Source organism: Capsicum annuum, chromosome 2 (genome assembly GCF_002878395.1).
Source record: "Capsicum annuum cultivar UCD-10X-F1 chromosome 2, UCD10Xv1.1, whole genome shotgun sequence".
In the NCBI taxonomy this organism is placed as follows: domain Eukaryota; kingdom Viridiplantae; phylum Streptophyta; class Magnoliopsida; order Solanales; family Solanaceae; genus Capsicum; species Capsicum annuum.
In genome coordinates, this window is record NC_061112.1 from 75,071,221 (window position 1) to 75,097,473 (window position 26,253).

Consider the following 26,253-nt stretch of genomic DNA (forward strand, 5'->3'; position numbering starts at 1 on the left):
CAAAACCAAGGAGGAGGTTGTCCCCCAATCATCTCATTCCCAAACCGTTTAACATACTTCCACCATGTATTAGCATACCTTTCAAAGTGAGTTATATATAGAAACTCTTCTTTTCTTTGGTGAGATCATTAATTTAGAATATCTTGTCACAAGTTGACTCCCAAGCAAGATAAGCCTCAGGATCACTTTCACCTTTGAAGATCGGAAGGTTAACTTTGATGGAGTTTAGGCCCACTTCTGGGCTTAGATCACCATGCCTTCCCCTCATTCATTCTTTCCTTAAGTAAATATCATCATAAGTCCCATATCCATCACGTTGTTCCCCTCTACCATATCCCTCAACATAGACGAGTCTATTTGGGTTAAGTGGAGCTTGGAAGGGCGGAATTGGATTTGGTTGAAAGTATGGCCTTTGTTTTAATGGAGCTTGGATTGGAGGGTTTGGGTTTGGTAGCATTTGGTTGCCAAATACTTTATGTTGGACTTGGTGGATTAGCCTATCTTGGTCTCGGGTTTGAGGGGTATTCATGACTTGGCTCATGGCATTTTGTGGTGGTCTTAGAGGATTAAACATTTGATGAAAAACTTTGAGAGTAATGTTGGTGGAAGTTTTTTGGTCTTGTCCACTTGAGGAAACATGGTGTCGAGGAGTAGAAGCATGATAGTTCCTTCGTCTCTCCACAAGATCCAACCTCTCACCCAATGATGACACATCCGTTTGCAATCCCGACCAAGATAGTACTAAGGACATTGTTATCCACAGTTTGTGAGGTTGTCCCCTCGGATTCCATTGAATTTGGGATGTAACCTGCAAAACAACAAACAAGTTAGTTGTAAAAGAAAGGTCCTCACACTCTGTCTTTCGGTTTCTTGTCTCTCAAATTCCTTACACTCAATCTCACAAGTGTTGCAAGTTTAATTTTATCCCGTGAGATGTTGAAAGGTGGTCCAATTATTTACAATGAATTAAAATAATAAAGCACACAAAGGAACGTAAACACAAAGAACGATTTCAAACTAACTTACAATCTAGTACTAGCTTGTAAGTTCGTATTGGAATCAACAAATAAGACTAAAGAAATAACAAATTGAAACTAGCAGATCAAAATTTGAGCTTAAAATTTGTCGTGTGAATAGTAATGGGTGACATGTCACCCCCTTATTGGTCACGGGCCCACACAAGTTTTAATCACCAACTTAAAATTTTAGTCCTTACACAATTGGAATGGAAGAAATTGACTTTGGAGGGAATGCATAAGTCTTTTAGTCTCTTTTTCAAATTCAAAATCGAAAGGTAAAACTTGACTTGTACTTGTTCCACAAAATAAGGTCCTTGAAATATGGAAAGTGGTTGAAAAATTGGTGTCAAGTCAAGAGTGATGTGAACTAGTCCTCTCACCAACACATACTACAACTTGTCTTTCACCTTTTGTAGATCTAAAGTTCACTTTTCTTGTTTCAACAAAAGATAAATGGGTGAAGAATCAACAAGAACACAACAACAACTTTCAAGAAAACAACAACAACATCAACCAACGCCCAACAAAAAGGTCTCCCACATGGCTAAGTTAGCACAACAATAAGAAGTCACAGCCCACACCTTGTTCACAACAACAACTTCAACAAGTTCAAGCTCAAATATAGATCTAGACACCTTTCGTGTTAGTGAATCAAGAATCTAACACAAGAAACACAATAGACAAACAAAAAGATTACTAGATCTAGACACACAAACAAGTTTAGTCCAAGATGTAACAACAACTCCAACTTTTGACCAAGAACAAAAACAACTTCTACACTTTGTTTTTGTATTTTCAAGCAAGCTAACCCAAGATTGATCTTTTGGAAACAAAATCAAGTCATGCTATGATACCAAATGATACAAGAATAACCAAGGAACAAACGAAACACACTCTAAAATAGTCCACAAGTTCAAGGAACCAATGACCCTTTTAGAGACCAGTCTCAAATTCAACAAATAAGAACAAGAATGATGAGATTACAAGGTGTTTAACACGCCAAGGCAGCCAACAACGAAACTAAGTTACAAAACAAGAAGAAGAACATCAATATTATAACAACAAGAATTTCACGGGTTACATTAACAAGAACAAGAGAGCCAATGGCTACAACAAACACTAGGGATAAAAAGAGAGACAAAAGATGGTATAATCTTAATAACCCAAGAATATGTCACTCTTGGACCCTTAACACTACACACAATAATCACCTATCTCCTACGAAGACACAAGATCGAAATCTACCTCTCAAGCACCAACCTTTCCAATTAAAATGCAAACACAAGTGACTCAACACTTGCACTCACCATAGTTACGGTTTGGGACTCTCTCTCTCAAGAGATATGTTCTTTTAATATCTTTAAACAACTAAGAAAATAAAACCCTCCAATATTATATTTATACTACATTACAAATAGTAGACAAAATAACAAACGAATCTTTTAATGAAAAGGCTCCAAATGTCGCCCATTGATGCACCTTAGGGGCGGTTTTTGGGCCTCCTTCACACTTAAACTTGTGCACTTTTAGGTGGTCTTCAAAATGCTAAAAAAGTTTCCATGACCATGATCGTACTTGTATCAATTAGTGGTACCTAAATAAAGTCATTTGTTAAAAAAAAGTTAATAGTGATTTCATAGTGTTGTACATGAATCCCAACAGATGTGTAATTTGTTGCAATAGGTGAAAAATAAGTTGCAACAGGTAAGTGATCAATGCAATAATAGATTACTTATCTGTTGGGATTCATGATACGCTTCTGAAGCTAATTTCAATAGACGAGTAATCTGTTGTAACAGGTGAATCATACATTGCAACAAACTATAAATCTGTTGCAACAGATGAAACATTTGTTGGGGTAGATGTTACAGTACTAAGGCACATTTGAAGTTGATTCCAACAGAAGAGTGATATGTTGCAACAGATAATTAACCTGTTGCAATAAATGACTTACCTATTGCAACAGACAATGCGTTTGTTGGACTCGAGTTCAGGTTCTATTGCATCAGGTTACTAATATGTTACAACAGATATCTACCCTATTGCAATAGATGGCATGTCTGTTAGAATCGAGTTCAGGTTCTGTTACAATAGGTTACTAATCTGTTGCAACAGATATTTATTATGTTGCACCAGATAACTAATCTATTGTAACAGATGGGTCATATGTTGCAACAGATGATCCATCTGTTCGATTCATGTTACGACACTATAGAACCATAAATATGAATCCAACATATGAGTCTTCCGCTAAAACATGTCTCATCTGTCACAACAAATGATTGATCTGTTTAAATAGATGACTCTTATGTTGTATTCATGTTCGTATGCTATCTATTATTGAAAACACATCACAATAGCAGTTACCCAAATGAAAAATTCAACTAAAAATTATAATTTGACTTACCAAAGTCTCCTATGAAGTAATGCCAAAGTGAAAAGTGATGTACGAAATAAAATTTGACCTAAGAAATTGGTCAAATAGCAACAGTAGCGGTAACAACAACAACAACAATGGTAAACAAGAAGAAGACGAAGATGATAATGAAGTAGAAGTTGATGATAATGAAGTAGAAGATGGTAAATGAAGCAACACCAACAATGAATAATAAAAATCGCTAAGAGAGAGAAAACAATAATGGATGAGAAGAAAGAGAAACACACCTTTTTTCCCTTCGTTTTTCGTTATATTAGGTAAACATTTGGATCAAAGTGTAAATTAAAAACTTGTGGGCTATTCTCAAACTTACCCAACATTCTTAATCCATAATAAAGTAATTGTCACCTCCACTCAATTATTAAGACTTGTGTCACCTACACCTCATTTACAAACTCTTTTGTCACTTTTAACTCAAATTCCCTAATATCATACTATTATCTTAAAAAAGTCCAACTATCATATTGTCCATATCTTAATGAAATGAATCTCTTCCCTTCCCCTGCCCCATAATTTCCGTAACCAAATCTATATAAATAATCAAACGAATCATATAGTATTTAAAACTTTTATTTATTACATTATTAACTATATAAATTTATTAAATTGTTAATAATAATTTTAATAGACATCACTTGGCTTAATATAGGTATCAAGAGCTCTTCTTATTAATATAAAATAAATAAATTAATTTTGTTTACTTGTGTATTTTTTTTTAATTCTATTATTTACATCTCTTCAATTTAAAATTTATGAATATTAATATATGCATTGTCTAATTACTATATTATATTCTTAAAATTAGTTCAAAATATAACCCTCAATTTGCCCACCCACCCCCCCAAAAAAAAATAAAATAAAATAAAATAAAGTCTTTATATATATTTTTTCATTTTTACCTTTATAGTAACTTCAGTACTCAAAATTTTAGCTTTAAAAAAAAAAATTATCTTATCTGCATCATAACTTTATTTTCATAATTTAAAATTTTACTCTCAAATTCAAATAAATTTTTTCATAGTCAAAGTCAAATTAAGCAAAATATGTCAAATCTTCATCTATGATATAGTTTTAAATATGAAATTTCATAAACAATTTGATTGCATCTTTTTCTTTTATGTTAAAAATATGCAACAAACTATTTTCTTTTTTAAATTGTTCAATGTTTTAATCAAATAATGAATAGCCGAAATAGTAAGGAGAATTTTATTATTGTCTCGAAATTAAAAAAAAAAAAAACAAACAAAGATTTCAACTGTTTTTTTATTGTTTGAAATATTTTAATTCAACATGCATATATATTATTCTTTTTTTACATCAAAATTCAAAATATTAACTATAGAGAATTTCAGGATTTATCCTACAATTTCAATTCATGAAAAATAGCAACACACAATTTAAAAGAATTAAAGATTATGTGAGGAGTTTTCTTTTTTTATTTTGGCAATTAAAATTTCATTTTATTAATACGTGAAGGAATCATTGAGTGATACGGCATCTGAATGCATACAAAATCAAATTTATTCTCAATAACACATCAATTTATATTCTTCATTCCTAATTTCAATCATGCATATTTTAATATATATGTTTATTTTCTATGACAAACATTAATTACTTGAACTCAGACTGAAATATGATAGAAAAATAGATTAGCCTATAATATCATCATCATCACTCATTTGCATAAAAATTGAAAATGTCAAAACAAAAAAAAATCTAAAAAATGAATATGAAGAATACCGTCAATAAATTTATTAATAAAGCTAATGATCAATAATGAATATAAAAAAAAAGAGAGAAGAAAGTTTAACATTATATATCATTGTAAAAGTATATACAGGAAAAGTAAGAAGCTAGAATTCTAATCCAACTCGAATTTCTTTTAAATTTAAATTCAAAAAGATAAACTGATTAGATATTGATTTTAATAAATACAAATTTAAAAATAAAGTAAAAATAAAAGAGAACTTATAATTGCTAATAAAAAGGGGCCTAAATAGAATTAAAAATTTTCTATGATTAAAACATGTTACAAAAAAGGAGCACATAATCAAACAATTGATTTTTATTTTAAAATTAGTAATAATCATTATTAGTGGCGGTAATTGGGATAAGGCTAGGGGTGGGCATAGTATGGTATGGTACGGTATTTGAAACTTCGGTATGGTAATTTCGGTATTCAGTTTTTAAAAATATTATACCATTACCATATATACCATATTAATTCGGTATGATTCGGTATTTTGACGTTTGGCTTCGGTATTTTGCAGTATAGTAATCGGTAATCATAGTTTATTTAACTTTGACAAAATATACTCGTATACTATAATATTATTACTTCGACTTTTCAAAAGTATGTCTTAATTGTATCATAAATACACATTACACATGTAGAAATATTGAAAAAGAAGAACAAATAATTCCTTTTATTAGTCAATTACACCAAAAAGACATTTCAATCAAGATACAGTAGGGAAAGTTTCAATGTCTAAATATTTTTGTACTAATACTAAGTTTTTTTTTTTGTATATATATATATATATATATATATATAAAAGTTACTTATGTAACTATATATAGTTCGGTATGGTATTCAGTATTTCGGTATGTCATTTGTAAATACCAAATACCATATCATATACCAAAAAAATTTAAAATGTGTACCATATACCATAATATCAAAAATCACAGTATCAAAAATTTCAATTCGGTATATACCATACCATGTCTACCTCAATATAAGGCAATGGGTAGATCCGTTGCCCATTACTATTATTGATAATAATCATTAATATTGATTATGACAACTATTACTATTGTTGTTGTTGCTGCAAATATAACACTAAATTGACATCTTAGTTTCAAGGTTGAGACACAACCCTACTGCTACTAGTAAGAAACTAGAATTCCAATTTAACTCGAATTTCTTTTAAATTTAAATTAAAAGCCTAACTAATTAGGATATTGATATGAACAAATATAAATTTAAAAAATAAAATAAAAATAAAAGATTATTTATAGTTTCTAATAAGAAAGAAAATTCAAATTTTTCTTCTATAAAAATATACTTAAAAAAAGGAGCCCAAAATCAAACAATTGGTTTTTATTTTAAAAGTAATAAGAATCGTTATTAGTGGCGGTAATAGGGGATAAGGGAACGGGTACCGTTCACTACTACTGCTGCTGCTTAAAATTTTATTATTATTAATGTATATTTATAATAATAGAAAATATTTTAAATGTCAGATGTTAAGAAGTTAGAACTTCATTTCCATTCAAATTCTATTTAATTTCAAATATAAATATAATATCATGTCGATTTGTTATAAAAAGATCATTTTCTTATTCTTTCCTTATCCTTAATTTTTTTTCAAATCAAATACATATTTATCCAATGATCTATAAATTTTAATCAGAGAAAATTTTTAAATCAATCCAAATGATTTTTTTATTTATTATAATGTTTTTTTTTTAATTGTTACTACTACTAATACTTACCATAAGCAACCACATATTGCTACTGCTGGTACTACCATTTATTTATTTATCTGTTAAATTTATTATTATTATTACTAATTATTATCGTTATTATTATTATTACTCGTTTAGGTGTACGCGCCTTGAGCGTGTACCTCACTTTAGTGAGTTCAAACATTACACTAAATAGGATATTTGTTTAAATAATAAAGATGAATATAATAATTAAATTTAATATCTTTTGAGTATGTAAACAATTACAAAATAATATGATAATAGAGATATCAAAATAATACAACTAAACCTAACCCTTACATAAAAAAATTGTCGAAACTGACCAACACACAAAAATTTCTCAAAGTCGATCGAGATTCATCTACGAACTGTAAACTATCACAAAATAATAAACAAATAGAGATATTATGACAATACAATTAAACCTAACCTTTACCTACAAAAATTTCAAAGCCGAGCCATATTTATCTAGCATCTGTAAATTAAAATAAAATAATAAGATAATAAATATCTCAAAATAATATAATTAAACCTAACCTTTACACAAGAAATTCTTCAAAGCCAACTAACATTTATCTCCGATCTGTAAACTGTAAAAAAAATAATATAATAGTGATCACAAAGTTTCAAGTTTTATCCAACTAATTTTTGTCTGAGTAAAATTTTGACCATAAAGAATGATTTTGAATGAAAGTAAAGAAGATTTTATATATATATATATATATATATAATTCTATTATGCTGACAAAAACACTGAAGAAGTTGAGGGTTAAAAAATCAAGCATCCACCAATCTAGACATGCAATTGAATCAAGTTAGATGAGCACCACTCATATTCTCCGAATAGGCAAACTGGTTTGTTCTCTAATTTAACACACATCTCAATATTTATAGAAGTATTCCTTAACTAATAGAGATCTATTTTAGGAGTATTTTTCTAATTGCGTAGTAGAAAGAAAAATATTAATTAATTGTCCTACCATATATTTTAGGAGTCTCGTATATTTTAGGAAGTTTAGTAGAAAGAAAAATATTAATTAATTCTCCTACCATATATTTTAGGATAGAGTTGTCAACACGGGTCGCCCAGTAGGGCTAGTCCATACGAGCTTTGAGTTTGACGGGCCAGGCCTGGCGGCCCATCATTTTGATGGGCCAAAAAACACGTAAATTCTAATAACTCTAACATATATCTTACTTCCGTATTTTTTGTATTACTGGGCTTTTAAAAAATAATATTTTATAATTTAATTTTAAAATGTTAATAAACATAAATATTACCAGACAATATTACATAGTGTTAATACTTATTTATCAAATCTCCAACACCCCAAAAAATATTCCTAATCGCGAAATTAAATAAGTTTTGACATGATATCCTTCGAACCAAATAAAAATACTAATAAACAATCTGAATAGTTGCACGTATTTAACTTATGGGTCGGCCCACAGGCTAGCCCAACCCACATTGCTTAAGCCCATGGGCCACGGGCTTATCTGGGCCAGGCCAAAAAGCCCTATTCTTAAATGAACTGCAAAAACTGAAGCCCAACACCATCAAATTACAGGTCGGGTCGGGTCGGGCCGGCCAACGGGCCTAGCCCATATTGATGGCTCTATTTTAGGAGTCTCATATATTTTAGGAAGTCTAGTTAATATAATAAAAATAATTAAATAATAAATTAAAAAATAGTAAAAAGACAGTTTTGTCTAAGGAAAAGTCTTTTAATGAAGGGCAAAAAGTTCAAATCACTTTTGTTAATATATTATAGATATAGATTATTATTATTATTGTTGTTGTTGTTGTTGTTGTTGTTGTTGTTGAGCATATGCACCGATATTATGACTTCTACTATTATTTATTTATATAGATTGTTTTTATTATTATATGAAATAGTTAGAATTTATTTAGCACTTTTCTACTATGGTTTCTAGCTTTAAGATAATAATTTTTTTAAAATGCTTCTAAAATCTTAGTATTTTTAAATGCAAATACTTAATATCCTTTAATTCAAAGATTTATTTTAATACTATCAAGGTTTGTCCTAAAAACTGCCACAGAGACTTTCTATTCTTCTACCACTTGGCTTCTTCTGGTGCTTTTAATTTTGCCTATATATATAGATTTAAATGATATTATTTTAAAAAAATAAAATAATTAGGATTTTTTTTAATAAAATTAAAAATTTCATGGCCAAACATTATTTTCTAAATAAAGTATTTTTTTTTAAAAAAAGTAAATATTAGAGAAAATACATAAAGTACTCCTTGAACTTGTCCGACTTTTTAAAAAAGACACCTAAACTATACGGGCGACCTATTATCCCACAAAACTTACCTAAAACGTTGTAAATACACAATTTTGACCAAAATTTTGACTATGCGTGTAGACACACAAAGGAAGCGCGTGAGTGCTTAAAAGTTGACTAAAATAACCAATTAAAAGATGTCACGTGTAATAAAAAGGTTCCATTTTTTCATTTTGTATTGTAGTACTTTCTTTCCTTCATTTTCTATCTTTTTTTTTTTTTTGGGCTTCTTCCTTCTTCTTCTCCATTAATCTCCATTAATAGTGTTTTTGTTTTTTCCCTTCCTCTTCTTCTCTATTATTGAAGTAATGGTGAATTTTATCGTAGTTGATGCTTATTTTTTAATAAAAATGATAAAGATACATAAACAAGGTCAGTAAAAAGGACATGATATGTTAGCCACTATTTTTTCGGTGAAAAGGTATTTTTCGGCGCCTAAAAAGTGATGAAATTGGAGAATTTTGATTTGATTTGGTGATGACTTGGTGATAAATATGATGAATGTGGTATCTTCAAATCTTCTTCTTGGTAGGATTTTCAATTTTTAATTCAATAGCGATTTTGATTTTTCGATTTTGATTTGATTTGGGGATGACTTGGTGAATTATTCAAGTTTAATCAGAATCAGAATCAAGTTTAATCTGAATTAGCAAGCACACAATAAGTACAAGGATTATACAAGTTTAATCAGAATCAGAATCACGTCTTCTTCTCTTCTACTTGTCTTTCTTATGTTTTCTCCTATCATCTGAATCGCGTGTATGCTTCCTCTTATTGTCTGAAACGGAAATATTTCCTCCTGTCATCTGAATCGCGAGGTTGTTTCCTCCTACCATCTATGTCCTGCAAATGTCACTTCTCTCTTTGGGTTGAAGTATATATGGGCAAGATGAAGATGGAAGAGAAAAAATAAAAAAGAATTAGAATTAGAGTAAAAAATAAAAAAGAATTAGAGTTAATAAAATAAAAAATATATATATAAAAAATAAAAAATAAATATTTAACACGTGGTAAATTATAATTGGTGCGTGATTGCACTCTTTTGTCTTGCAACTGATGTTGACTGAAAAATGACATATTTATTTCATTTTTAAATTGTTTAATGGGGTAATAGGACATTTGCAAAGTTTAAGTGTCTACTTGCAAATTCAGGACAACTTTAATGGGTATTTGATGTATTTTCTCTATATATTATTCATGGTCAAAGGGTCCTAATACTCCCTCACCTTGTAACAGTTTGCTTCACGAGAGTTAGTTTGACTAATCTTTTGAAATAAATTTGAATTAGATCAATTTAATATTTTAAATTTCAAATTTAGATGTTCAAAAATTATACGAAAAATATTATAAACTGCAAATTTCTCAAATTAATATAATGAAAGTAGATATTAAAATAATGGTCAAAATTCATATGATTTGACTTTTGAGAAATAAAAAGTGACAAGTAAAAATAATTGGAGGGAATAATTGATAAAATGACTCTAATTTTAATGACACTATGAGCCCATTTGAATATAATTACAAAAATAATTTTTTAGCTTAAGTGATTAAAAGATTAAAATAAGTGCTTATAAATTAACCATATAAGAGTTTGGACAGAAGGACTGAAATTGAAAAAAAATTGTTGGTGTGTTGGTAAACAAGTGTTGTTAAGCACTTTTTTGTTATCAAAATGACTTAAATGTCCTTAAAGTTGTTAACACCATAAATAAAATAAACTATTTATAATTTTTAGTTCTAAAGTAAATTATTTGAGCAAATCTTCGATATATGATGATTCGTTGAAAACAAAGGAGAAAGATGAAGAAAAAACTAGAGGAAAGAGATGAAAAGAAGAGACAAAGAGAAAAAGAAAGAAAAATCATAATATACTTAAGATCTACAAGTTCAGGGTCTTGTTGAAATTAGAGGAAAATATAAGGGATGAAAAGGTAAATGTCTTGGTTAAAGCTAAAAGAATTTTAATCTGAAAAAAAAAAAAAGTTGGGGGTATCAGTTTCTCACTTTTTACTCTTGTAAACCAGTTTTTTTAGCCTTTTTAAGTACCTTTTAATTTTATCAAACACCTAAAAAAATTTAGAAAAAAGATTAAAAACTGGTTTGATCAGATTTTAATCCTATCCAAATAGGCTCTGTATATTAGTGCATAAGTTGACTATATTTTCTATTGACTTTTGGGAAACAATAAATGAGTTTATATACTAGATACTTTGAATTGTATTCATATGTTTCAATTTTGAACCATTTGTTATATAAATAATAATCGTATGTGTACAATAGATCCTTGTGATTGGACTTTTCCTCGGACCCTGCATATAGTGTGAGCTTAGTGCATCGGATTGCCGCTTTTTTAAGCTTAAAACTAATATGAAAAGATTTTTTTAGTTTTCCACCCGTTGTCCAGTGCCCACATTGGAGCCTCGACTAATTCAGATCGCACGTTGCAGGGCCCATTAAGGGGGTAGCGCCTCTAATAGAATTTTCTCCATACCCAGGGCTCGAACCCGAGACCTCTAGTTCAGGGTAGAGCAGTCCCACCACCGCACCACAATCCAAGTTGGTAATATGAAAAGACTAATCAAGAACGATAAAGGTAAATATTTATAGTTTTAAAAAGGGATTTTTTTAATTTGTATATAAAAAGTAAAATGTTTACAATAAATATAGTCAAGTTTTTGTTTATTGTACTTAAAATGGCCATTAGGTCATTTTATTCTTTTTTCTTCTTTTTTTTTTTGCGTTAATTTTTTAAAAAAGTTTTTTTTTTGTTTATTTTGATACTTTTTTTATTAAATTAAAAACTTAAAAAAAAAAAACTTTTTCCATACATTTTTTCCAGGTATCAATATTGCATTGTGTATAAACATGTATATACGATGTACAATTAGTTATGTAGTGTATATGTCATGTATTGATATTATATAAATAGTGTATAAACGTGCATCAGTATTGTATAAATGATATATAAACGTGTATTGATATAGTATAAATGTGTATAGATATTGTATAAATAGTTTTGTGATATATAGAGTTTGTATAAATAATGTATAAACATGTATCACTATTGTATAAATACTATATGAACTTTTATCTATATTGTATAAATAGTTATGTAATGTATATGATGTATTAATATTTAATATAGGCAAAATGGTTCGGTTGACCCTTGTACTATGTTCGTTTTATAATGTGGATACTCCCACTTACATGTTTTTCATTTGGACCCTCGAACCCATTAAAAAGCAATATGTTAAAACCTACTTCAGTGTGTGTAACGCACTTGCCTCTATGTCAGCTTCCACATCATTTTTAAATATTATATTAAATTTCACATCAGCTTTCATATCATTTTAAATATTACATTAAATGCCACATAAGAAAATAAATATTTAAAAATAAAAAAACTAAATTAAGAATTAAAAAAATAAAATTAAAATGGTAGGGGGCTGGACTTTCTTCTCCATCTTCATGACCGCACCTGCCTCGATACCTTTCAAAAGTTGTAAATTTTCACCATCACCACCACACAAACACAACACCATTGTAGGGTATCTCCAATTGTGGCCCCAAGCTGTTCCCATTGACTAAGAAAAAATACACACACTTACACACTAAACAGAACAAACATAAGCTGATAAACACACACAACAATCAACACACACCGAATTCACAGATTCACACACATAAATTAAGAGAAAAAGGAAAGAAATCAGAGAAGACGCAAAAAAAATGGAGGGAGAGTAGAGAGAAATCGATAAAGGAATTCAAAGAGGGAAAGAATTGAGAGAGAAAGCGGAGAAAAGAAAAAAGAGTGATCGGAGAGAGATGCGAGAGAGGGAAAACACATGGAAGCTCACTATTTTCGATGAGTTCTCGCCGAAAAACCATGCCATCTGCTCTATCCCACCAAAAATTGGACCCAAAACTCCATTAACGATCTCAAATCGTTAAACCCAACCACTGTTGTCGATTCCGATATATTATTAAGCTTTACTATGCTTCCAAAATAAATAAACTTATCATTCACAATGTGCGCCCACAAAATCCTTGAAAAAATTTATGTTGGTCAAATGTTTGCTGCTTCTTTGTCTTCAATTTCATTTAATTCTTCTAATTTTTTTTTTGAGAAGGATAATTCTTCTAATATGTACGGTATAACTTGTTTCTGTATTAACTTTAATAGCTTTTGTGAAGGTGGTGGACAGGGACGGTGAGGGAAAGGGGAGAAAAAACATGTGTGGAAGAGAAGGGAGCGGGGGGTTTGTAGGGCTGACTGCCCTTTTTTTGTTTTAATATTATTTTAATATTATTTTTTTTAAAAAAAATTATTTTTAATTACTTTAATATAAAATTGATTAAAAAATGGCCCCCCACTCGCACCTCACGCGTGTGTGATCACGCACTTTGTCCTAGTCAGCCATTTCAATGCCACATAGGTCCGGTCAACGGTCAAAGGGTTTAAAATATTGCTTTTTAGTGGGTTCAGGGGTCCAAATGACAAACATGTAAGTGGCAATATCCACATTACAAAATGAACATAGTACAAGGGTCCATCGAATCATTTTGCCTTTAATAAATAATGTATAAACATGTATATATGATGTATAACTATGCATTTATATATAGCTATCATCCGTTGAGTTACTATTACTAAATATATCCAAGTTCCAAAATAACTAATTATCCTAACAAAAAATTTGCAAGCACACATGTTCACCAGTACCCTTTAGTAAGTGCAATTCCATAGATACCTACATGTTCACCTTTTTGATCCCCAAAAGATCAACAAACAAATTGCATGACAAAACAATGACCCCCACAATATCACTACCACTAAAACAAGAGGAGAATTTTTTTTTCAAATGGACATAAAAGAGATAAATATATGATTGTACAACTTATATATACTTTTCGGTTAATAATGTACCTTTCTACTCCCTCCGTTTCGAATTAGTTGATCCTCTTTCTAAAAAAGTTTGTTTTAATTTACTTGTCCAACTTATCAAATAAAGACTATTTTACAAAAAAAAATTCCCATTCTACCCTTAATAGGTATTAAATATAACTATACTTTTAAAATTTTTTTGAAAATAACACTTACTTTTTCAATACAAACTTTATGAAACTTGATTTTTTTTCTTCTTTTCAAGGAGTACTACACGTATTCCTATAAGATTTTCAATCCATACATGCATATGCTACAATTTTTCATGCTTAATTAATTATTGAGTCTTATAATATTAAAAAGAGTAAACAAGTAAAATATACTCCTAATCATTGAATTTCTTAATGGGTGTGTTAAGGTTGAAAGAACCGTCTAATTCAAAACGGAGGGAGTAGTTAATAGTGTAATAATCAATCATTGGAACAAACGTAAAGGAAAAAGATTACAAGGAATTACTAGCAACCACAAATTATGCAACAGTTGGGTCTAAACTATTGGCGCTCACAACTAGCATACTGATGGAGGTAGCACAATGGCATCACCTTATTTTTTTAAAAAGTAATTACAACCTCATTTCACGAGGAACTCTTTAATATGCAAAAACAGCGCAGGGAAGAACATCCGTCTGACCCCTTCTGCCTTTTAGCCATTTTTTCCTTGTCATCAATGGAGCACAATCTATAGCCATTAAAGAACTTGATTTGCAAATTTTTTCAATCTCGACCAACTCAAAATCTTCTCTAAACAATCTAAAATCTTAGATATGAGCTCCTCTTGACATTTTGAGTCTTTTGATTACAATTTGCTTGAAATGATTCACGTTTGGGTGCGTCCATTTTTACTTTTTTTAAAAGAAAAAGGGAAAAGTAACGAAGAAGAAAGAAGAAAGAAGAAAAAGGAGAAGGAGGAGACGAATAGCGAAGAGGAAGAAGGCCAATTGACTATTTTTTTCAGTAAATTAAATTTCCAGTGAGGAAGAAGGTGGCGCGACCATTTTTTTTTGGTAAATAAGATGTCCGAGTGGACATTCTCCGTAATTATCCCATAAAAAATGTACTAGTAATTAAGTTACTTTTCAACCAGATTTTCTTATTTCGGGTGCTCTTTCATGATTTTTTTTTTTTTTAATTTCAAATTCTAGAATATTATTCAAACCGAGTATCAACTCTATCATAGAAATGAACTAACATCGAACTTTTTTATGATTAAATAAATCTACGAAAAAGGTATAAATATACCCTGAACGTTAATGAATGGTATAAATATACCCTCCGTCTTACTTTAAATGCAAATATACCCTTGCAATTGATGAAAAGGTACAAATATATCCTCGAACTTTAATAAATGGTACAATTATATCCTCCATCATACTTTGGGTACAAATATACCCTTGTCGTTAATGAAAAGGTACAAATATACCCTTCTCATTAACGACGAGACATGTGTCAACATCATATTGGTGGTTCTTTTTAATTTATTTTATTTGTGAATATAATTTAATCCATCCTAAATTATAACCCATACCCAATCCAAATAACCCGACCCAACTTGTGATACAAGGAGGTTCTTGCCTCCTTGGTTTGTCAGAGAAATGTCCAAACTTTGCAAGTTTTTCTCATATTCCCGTTCTTAAATTGTTGTCTTCTTGTTCACTCTTTGAAGTTGATGAACAATAGTGTAACAATGAATTTAAAACAGGTAACAACAACCATGAATCATAAATAATTTTTGATTCATCGACGCTCATGAATCATAAAAAACAAACAACAATCGTTCATGAAGAACATTAAAAAACATCAAAATATTAATCTAACGTCAGAACATTAAGCAACATCACAGTATTAAGCAAATCTCTACTCGATTCTAGATGGTAGACGGATCGAAACATGAATCGAATCGATGCGCTTGTTAGGGTTTTTTGGGTTAGTGAACGAGTCTGAGTGTGAGAGAGTGGAAGAAACAAACACGCCTAAATAGAGACGCGTGATATGTCTCTTGAAGCTTCTCTATTACACGGGTTGGGTCAGATTATTTGATTGGGTATGGTTATAATTTAGGATAAATTAAATTATTCACAGATAAAATAAATTAAAAAGGGCAACCAATACGATCCTGACACGTGTTCCATTGTTAATGAGAAGGGTATATTTGTACCTTCTCATTAACAAAAAGGGTATATTTCTACCCAAAGTATGACGGAGGGTATATTTGTACCATTTATTAAAGTTCGAGAGTATATTTTCATTAACGACAAGGGTATATTTGTACCAAAAGTATGACAGAGGATATATTTGTACTATTTATTAAAGTTTGAGGGCATATTTGTATCTTTTTTGAAAAATTTCTTTTTTTTGGTTTCCTACTCAGGGTCCGGTACCGACATTGGAGCCTCGACTAATCAGGATCGCGCACTGCAGGGCCCATTCTGTGGGTGGCGCTCCCAATAAGATTTTTTCCATACCCAGGGCTCGAACTTGAGACCTCTGGTTAAGGATGGAGTAGTCACAGTTAATGTAGTAGGGGCACAAGGTGCAGCCTCTTGGGTACATAAGTCTGAGTTAGAGGAGGCAAAGTATGTGGATCGTCAGTTGGTGGGTTTCCAGGACCACGGGCAAAGGAATCTAGGTCAGAACTATTATGATGAGAGAGACAAATACATTCTACTTGGCAGACGAGATACAGACTAAAGAATAAAAGAAATGTTGACTAAACCGATGAAGGATCAAAAGAGCCAAGAAACTTGCCTTGAAGAACTCAAGGCCGATATTTCAGGATTTACCCAGAAGGTTGAGTCACATTCAAAGGCTATCAAGCAGTTGGAGCAGCAGTAACTTTTCAACCAGATTTTCTTATTGCGGGTGCTCTTTCATGTTTTTTTTTTAATTTCTAGAATATTATTTGAATCGAGTATCAACTGTATCATAAAAATGAATTAACATCGAACTTATTTGCTTATTTATGATTAAAATATCTAATTGAGTTAGCTAAAAATTAAGCGACGGAGGCATGATTTATGTTCAATTTTTGCCGCTACTGGTAAGTATTACCCTTATATATAAGCTAACAAGAGCTGTACCAACACTGCAACTATTTGTTGTACAAAGGGTTATGTAAATGGTACTTTATACTTGGTCCTTAACCTTTTTATGTTAAAACATGTATTGCCTTTTGTAAAACCACGCGTAGTACTGATTCTGTTCTTCTTTTTTTGCTTTTTCCTTTTCTTCCATTTTCCCCCTCTTCCAACTTGAAGAACAATAGGGCATGTCGGAGGTACCAGAAATAAGTGTGTTATTGATGGTACCAAAGTTCTATGTCGGGAACAACATCGGCATTTCAGAGTTCTTTACATAGGAAATAAGAGTGTATTTTCTTTTAATTTTTTTGGCATGCCATCATCTATAGATGATCTTCAACAATGTCATTGGCTAACTACTCTAGAAAGTACAAGATTTTTTCTATTCTAGACCTACATGTTTCTCTGACTCTTCTGTCCCTAATTGGTGATGTTCATGCATGCTTTTATGCTTGGTAATGGGGAAGTTCAAAGATGGACTGGAGGATTTTTACCAGATTGGTATTGTTTGTTGTAACTTCTTCAGTTATATCAGCTACAAGTTGCTTATGTATTATCAAATTCTTCTTATTTTTTTTTTTAATTTTTAAAGCTTTAATTAAGCTACAAAAAAATACTTTGAGAAAATCATTGGTTATGTAATCGGTGGCGGACCCAGAATTTAGGGATCGTGGGTATTTGTGAAGTTCAAACACACGTATTGGCGCCCAACACTTTAAGTTTCCGCAACCAAAACACCTAACTATCTTCTTGAATGTTGTTGAAACAATGTTTTTTTTTCCATTTGGCAATATTCTGTTGTAAAAGTGAAGTAGTTTCAAGAATTGAATTAATCTTGAATTTTATTGAAATAGTGTTATCTTTTTCCCCTTTTAGTGATACTGTGTTGAAGAAGTGAAATAGTTTCAAGAATTGAATCAAACTTGAATTTTGTTGAAAAAGTTTTTATATCTCTTTTGGTGATCCAATGTTGAAGAAGTGAAGTGGTTTCAAGAATTGGGTCAATCTTGAATTTTGTTGAAAAATCTTACTACTGACTTGATCTACAAAAATCTACTATTTTTGTTTGAATGAATGCTCACTACTATTTTGGAGAGCCACCGAAGTGGTCTAAGGATGTCAAGTTTATCTTAGTTGATGTAGATAAAGAGAAGATTGAGCTTAGGAAACCGCGTTTAGGGATAGTTGGTGATGTTACTAAGGTTGTTGAGATGATACATAAGGATATTGAGGATGGCCCTTTTTTGTAGGGAAGTCTTATCCTTGCGTTGAGGTATTAAAAAAGAAGAGCAAGGAAAATGTTTCGAAAATAGAAGCACAACTTGCAAATGATGTTGTGCCTTTTACTTTTATGACACTAATGAGAATTATTAGAGATGTAATACTACAAATGGGCAGTCCTGCTCCAGTTATTGTCTCTGAAGGTCTTAATACTATGGATGTGGGGCGAACAGTATTAGTTCAGACAGAACCAAGAACCTGGTTGGATGCTGGGACGTGGGGGAAAATAGGAGTTGGTCTCGGGTACTACATTGCAGTTGCTATTGCCTCACCTGAAAGACTTGTAGTTGTTGTGGAAGGGGACTTTGGATTTGGCTTCAATGCCATGGAATTTGAGGTTTCTTGTCCTTTATTTCTTAACGTCTTTTGATGTAGGAACTTACCAGTTCACATCACCTTGAAGAGTATTAATTTCATCATTATGATCCAAGACACGCATAGAGAACTTAGAGTGCACCTAACAACATCATGTGCATATTAAATAAGTGGAACTTAGACTAACTTACTTGACAATGACTATATACTATACACTAAAGGATCCATTGTAATGTTACTATTTTCTTGATCGCCATCTCAATGTATATTTTTTAATTTGCAGCCCCTCAAGTTCGCAGGTTAGTCTCATGTCCTCTCTCACTGAAAAGGAGTCAATCAGATATGTTAGGTGATTTACATATTCTACGTTGATATTTAGTAAAGATCAGTTGTCTCTTCTTTTAGACATAAATGATTGTTATGTCTTCAGGACCCTTGCTAATTTCTTAAAATCGCTACTCCCAAGTTAATATATTGTTTACCTAAATTATTCTAATTGATATGAAATAACAGTGTCGATATAAATAAAACTTAAATTTGAAGTTTTTGATGCTTTGTAGTGTACACGTGATAAGAATAACCACATGTTTTTTCTATGAACAACAATCAAAATTATCTTCGTAGATTATTACACATCTTTCAATATGACATAGTGATTCCAAAACAAACCTTTGCTCAAATATATCCAGGCAGACATATCAAAGTAATTGATAATATGCTTAGAGCTTCAACTTTTTAATATTAAGATAATATGTAGTTTTTTCCTGTATTATCTAAAATTGGTTAGTCATAGAAAACTGTCACTTATTGTATCACACTTAGTCTTCCTATAGTTGGGTAGCCCCAAAATAGTCATTCTTCCACCAACTTCAATTTTCAGAAAGGGAAATGAAATCAAACATATTCCTTCAAATTGGAAGAAGAAATAACATTTTATTTGTGATATGCTCGACTGACAATTGCATTATAGACAAGTAATGGCCTACTTATATAGAGACTTATCACTCTCATCTTCTGCAATGGTTGCCAAAGCGTATTTTTATTTTTCACCAGTCTACCTATTGTTGAGATTAGGGCCCGCTGATGTATTTGCTGATTGTATTTTCTTCATGAATCAAACAACAAATATATCATTTTGAGACCTCTACTTGACAGGGATCCAAAATGACCAAGCAAAGTCTTTAAAGCTTTAAGCTTTGCTGGGAAGCTAAATCAACCACCAAAAATCTTGCTGCTAGACGTTTTCTTCCAAATCAGCAAAGCCTTGGGTGCAACTTGCACAATTAGGTCGAGATGCTTCTGTGACAGTGAGTAGATGATACTTTATCTAGCATAATTTCTCCTTTACATAATGTAGTAGTAGCCTAATAACTGCGTGGTGGTGAAAATAAGTTCGTAATAGAGTGATATTATGAATCTTTGGAGTAGAGATTATATGGAGCTAAACAATTAATGTTTCAATTGCATATCATTAAGTTACAGTTATAGAAGATTATGAATTAAATTATCCCCTGTGCTTCTTCTAAATTCGACTTGTAAAGAATTGAAATTATCATGTACAAGTCTAGAAGTATCAACCAATCAACTATGTCTCAATTTCATTGTATGAATAATTAGTTTAGCAGTACAACTTGACCACCCAAAAGAGGAATAAAAAATCAAAACTGAAAATAGAAAGAACTATCTTGACAGCTATTCTGCCTTGTTAATTCAAAACAACTGATAAATTTATCAGAAAGATGAAAAAAATTAGGAACTTTTGCAATGGTGCGGGAATTTTTTTATCTAAAGTATCCCTTTCTTTGCTTAATGATATCAACATGTATCTTATTGGAATTCAAATGAAAATTTTGAAATTAGGGGTATTTACTATTTAGTTGATCTTCAAGTGTAGTGTTATTTTGAGTTCAAGGGGAAAAATGAACGAAGACTACAACAAAGTTGTTTGTTAAAGTATGACAAACGACGCTTGACTGTTGAAAATCTCAGTTCTATTTGGTATAGCTTGATGGTTTTCTTTGATTTCAGTAACTTTAATAAATTTTGACGAGCAACAAATATTATTGGATTTTAAGTGCCTATACACGTTGTTCTACTCTTGAGGTATTCTCCTCAATTTAATTACATCGTCTCATTGTGGGATGTATGGATGAGTTGTTGTGGGTTAAGTCTCCTCTTTTGTTTCCATTTTCCTATGGTTATGGTTCTTCTATGTGCTTCTATTTTTTGGTGAATGTTGGATCTTCTTTTTCCATTTTAACAATTGCATTGATGCTTTTATTTTTTTCTTCATAGTTAATAATTATATGATGATTATGGTATGAGTTTTCAATTAATTAGATAGTTAATTGTTCCTTCCAACTTGACATGTATGTCCCTTTTATATCGAAAAATTGAGTTAGAAATACTTGGTTCTCTTATTTTCTAAGAAGATTGTTTTGATTATACATATATCATAATTGATAATTTACGTTGTGTAGAAATTAAAATTAAGATGAAGAAAAATTGAATAGGGGACTGCTAGGATATGAGATCAATATATTGATTTTCTCCACGGATGTCTCTTAATATTAGGAAAATTGCTATTTGTAATGACTAAGTTATATAGTAGACCAAACCTTAGCAATTGGCAGTTGTGGATGCAAAATGTGTGAGGCCATGTAGGGAGAGGAGGCCAACAATGAATGAGGTGGCTGAATGTTTGAGTGGGTTGAGTAAGTTGGTGCCTTTACATACTTGGAATGGTTTTTACAAATACTTATATGATGGTTGAGACTATGGGATGACCTGTGGAGTCGAGAACTAGCCAGTTGAACTTGAAGAAAAAAAGTAGTAAACTAAGAGATTTGGATAGTGGTGATGCTAAACTTGCAACTCCACTGAGGAATTCACCGAGGATTTACTCTGACTTGGGGTTGTGAAGCAATTTGATGGATTTAATGGCTAGAAATGATCAACAGTCTGAATTTCGTGAAGAGGGTAATGAGGTTGAACCTAAGTCAAAAGAGATCAATAGAGCTTTGAGCTGTAGATATGTAAGCGACTCAGTTGTTGGTAGAAGAAATGATGAGTCTTTGGTTCACAACAACGGTAGAGGAGGTACATCCCGTTTGAGAAGAAACAGTTCATTTGGTGAGTATTAAGATAGGAATTGAAGAGATAATGAAATTGTTAGTTCAATCGTGTCAATCTTTGTAGAGCATTGTAATTTTTGGAAAGTCATTTGGAATCTATTTCTGATTTGATGAGTAACAAAAGCTTATTACTACAGCTTCTCTTGCTTTGAGATCATATGGAAGTAAGATATTGTAGGGGTGTCAAATTCTTTAGGCTCTTATTATAGAGCATTAGTAAATTCAATCGATTGATCATGTATGTTGCTCTAACGCACATCGGTTGTACTTTTCACGAATTCTTCTGTATTTCAATTATTGATATATATGAATAGTGAGAAATGATTTACTTCTATTTGTTACTCGCTTATGCCAAAAATCATTGATGGCAGTGCTTATATTTACTTGTCTGCATAGAAAGCATATAAAAAATCCTCATTGGAACTTCATAAGAAGGAAGATAGAACCCGTATGTTGCTATATTTCCTTAACTGCAAGCGGACTGAACCAGCATCCTGGAAGAGGTCACTAACCCCTGCAAGGTACATAAAATTTTCATGTGTTTATCAGACGTGCTGTTTGATTTGTCATCTTTCTGTTGTAATTGTGTTACTCTATTAATATTGAGCTCTGGTATTCTATTTTTCAATTGAAAATTGTTCAAAATGTCCTTTTTCTGAGCATCTTAGACACCTTATTTCAGATAAATATATATATATATATATATATATATATATATATATATATATGTGGTCCTGATTGTATAAACTTCAATGTTATACTTCAACAAAGTTTATATAAACTACTCAAAGGCTATTTATTGTACTTGAAAAAAACATACTAGCTTTCTTTCATAGACATAGTTAAAAACTTTTTTATTTTAATAATTTTGAACTTAAGAATTTGATAAAGGGAGTACACCAAGAGAATGAAAGATAGCTAGATGCAGGAATGATTATATGTTAGTTTTACATGATGATACAAGTCAAATGGCCGCCTTAGCTTTTGATGACATCTTTGGAGGCCAACACCTAAAGGCTCAAGACTTGGTCACCCTGAGAGAATAAGGATATGCAAGGAAGACCCGTTTTGAGCATGACTTAAAGCAATCCCGAGTGTGGAAGGTGGCTTGGATGCTTACATTGTTGTTAACCCGAGAACCACAGGCCTTGAAGTATAAATCATCCTCGATTTTGAGAGCATTAAAGAGGCTCCATTTATTCAAGTCCAACACACCTTGGCCACCCCTTCATTAAGGGTATTTTTGACATTGTACATGGTGTATTTACATACCAAGGCAGCCCCTCTCATTAAGGGCAAAGTGGTCTTTTTGTCTTGTTTTGTAATATACTATAAGTAGGACTTTTTAGGTCTTCTCTCATTAGTTGTTTATGAATGATGAATGTATGAAACATTGAAAATTCTCTTTCTTGAGAGTAGACCACCTTAGTGTAGTTCTTTGTTAGGGCTTGGATTAGCCATTGTAGTTTAGGGCTTGGAAAAGCCAATATTATTCTTTGGTTGGAAACGGTGGATCTTGAGGTGAGTTGATTCCCTTGGCAATCACCGTAAGAACTTGGTGCTTGTTAACTTGTTTTGTAGAGGTTTTAGAGTTTGATACACTCTTTAGTTTCTACCTAATGAGTTCTCTTTGTGTCAAGTTATTTATCCCTGTGTATTTTAAGTTAGTCTTTATTGTTATTGCCATTTGATGTCTTGTTCGTGTGGGCTGTTTTTGTGAATTTATGGACCGTTTGAGCCTTCTTAGATACCATTTGGTATCATTTGATATTATATCAATACTTGATATTTTTACCACAAGATCAATCTTGGGATCATAAACTTAAAAATAAAAAAAAAGTGTTTGAAAACTGAAAAATCAAAAAGAGGCAAATCTATCCATTTTTTGTGTTCTAGGCCGAAATTGTGTTCTTGTTGTTGTTGTTGTTGTTTTGAATGAGATTTTTTTCTAGATATAGGTGTGTTTTTCTTGTCTTAGTTGTTTCTAAGTGTTAGTTTTGTCTTCACTAACACCCTTGAGTCTCGATCCAAGTTGAGCTTGAACATTGTTCTTGGTATTGTTGTTATAGTTTCAAGAACTTGAACATTGTTGGTGTTGTTGTGTGAAACAAAAATTGAAGGTGTGGTTTGAGATCATGTTGTTGGTATTTTGTTGTGGTTTTGAAGCTTGAAAAAGGTGTTGTTGATTGTTGGAGGTTCAACATGAGGCTAGGTTTTCAAACTTATATTGAAAGTTCTTGTTGTTCTAGACCATCTTCATGTCTAGTTGCAAAAAAGCTCTTCAATAGTGTTGTTTGATCCAAAAGCCAAGTAGAAAGAAGTGACGCCTTTGTTAGTCTTGAAAACAAATCCCAAAGACCTACCAAAAGGGAAGGGGGACAAAAAGATCTACAAAAGACTTGGTACCAAAAGAAGGAAAGAACACTTTTCTAGGTGTCCAAAGGAGGAAAGGAGGCCACCAACCCTTCAAAAAGGTGTAAGACAAGTTAAACCTTTTTGAATGTGAAAAAATTCTCCAATCTTGATATTTTTCTTCTCCAAGGCCGAAATACACTTCTTCAAGAATTGAAAATTGAACCAAAATTTCAAAGTTGGAAAAATAAGAACCTTTTAAAAATCACAACCAATTCTAGACCGCCACATCACCAATTTTTGTACAATAGATTCTTAGTTTATTGTTGTTGATTCTTAGTTTCATTTTTTTATTCTTATACTAATTTGCAACTAGTAAATACCTACTAAGTTGTAAATTAGTGTTTGAATACGTTTCTTTCGTGCCGTCGTTATTTGTGTGCTTTTCCCATTTGTAACTCATAGTAATTTCTTTGTTTCAAGTTCGTAAGTGAATTTTGTTTTGTTTCTTGAGTCAATCAAAACAAGAATCCATTCTGGCCACCAAGTAGGATTGACATCTTATTGACTACCGGAGTATAAGCAAATTTCAATATTCTTTGCTCCAATTGTGAGAATCACAAAGGTGAGTGTATATGAGTGTTGGTGAGGAGCTTTTAATACTAATATTGTTTGTTTTCTTTTGTTTATTGTTGTCTTTCTTTTTTTTTTGTTAGGTACCATGGCTGCCCATAATTTCAAGGCTACGTGTGATCGCATCAATGGCGATCTTGGAGATATGCAATGACACATTAAAATTATACGCCAATTGTTACCCAAACTCTTCCCTCTAAATCCAATTGTCCAAACAACTTGTGATGAGAGCTTCCCGAAGGAAGTTACTGCCCAAGCTTGTGACGGACTTTCACACCAAGGTAAAGACAAACATACTCATGAATGTCAAGGTAAAATAGCTAACTCTTACACTTTGGTGCATGTGAATGATGGTCATGTGGCTAATAAGCCATTGAGTATGAGTAATAGCCTACTTACATGTGAGTATATTAATTCTTTGGCACTTGTGGATAATGTACATGTTGTGCGAGTGGATACGCTAGTTGATCCTATAGATGACCGAGTTGACTCTTCTTGTAAGATTGACTTGTGTCCTCCTAGTGTTGAAGCTATTGCATTGAATAAAAGTTTATTGTCGTGTGAAAATTGTGTTGACCAACTTATTTGTGAAACTTATCCACCACTTGATTATGTGTGTGATGTGATTAATAGAACTCAAGTGAGTAAAATACTTGAAAATGTTGGTCAACAAAATGGGAGTGAACCCAAGAGCCATTCTTGGGATAATATTATACTTGAAACCTCTTTAAAACTTGATATTGATCTTTTAGAGAGTGAGGAATTTGATAGTTCCAAATCTGCCTGTGAGATAGATCATGCTCTCTTTAGGTATAATGTCTTGTTTGAAGATGATATACACACTCCTAAGGAACCTAGTGGATAAAATGATGGTATAAATTGCTTTGAAGTCTATAGCCGATATTCTAATCCACTATGGTGTGACAACATTCCTCTTAAAGATGAAAATCTCTTTTTGAAAGATGAGAGTACTCTTAAGAGTAAAGAATGTGTAGTCCTTCTTGAAAACTTGAGGGCAAAGGTGTCATTGACTCCTTGGGGTAATATTTCTAAATTTGCATCCTTGCTTGACACACTTGTGCTTACATTGCATGAATACGAACTTGAGGATGCAAATTTGCCTATTTACTTGAAGGAACAAATGTGTATGTGCTTAAATGTTTTATCTTCACCCGTGTATACCTTTACACTTGGTTCTTTCCTATACTACCTCTTGCCTATGATGACATCTATGCTAGTTTTGGATTTGTATTATGT

The 26,253-nt window shown here is 31.6% G+C and overlaps 1 protein-coding gene across 1 annotated transcript; it reads left to right on the forward strand.

The window, feature by feature from the left end:
• Positions 1 to 17,739: 17,739 nt before the first annotated feature.
• On the forward strand, positions 17,740 to 18,932 carry LOC107857779 (2-hydroxyacyl-CoA lyase-like). The gene is made up of 2 exons (XM_047407714.1): positions 17,740 to 17,782; positions 18,532 to 18,932. Exons 1-2 carry the CDS (start codon positions 17,740 to 17,742, stop codon positions 18,930 to 18,932), a joined length of 444 nt encoding a protein of 147 aa, XP_047263670.1.
• The last annotated feature ends 7,321 nt before the right edge of the window (positions 18,933 to 26,253 follow it).

Excerpts from the sequence above, each read along its gene's own strand:
- LOC107857779 (XM_047407714.1), top strand. The coding sequence starts at position 17,740 with ATGGGGAAGTTCAAAGATGGACTGGAGGATTTTTACCAGATTG. Across the intron at positions 17,783-18,531 it reads GGAGGATTTTTACCAGATTG|GGAAGTCTTATCCTTGCGTT; the intron begins GTATTGTTTGTT and ends CCTTTTTTGTAG.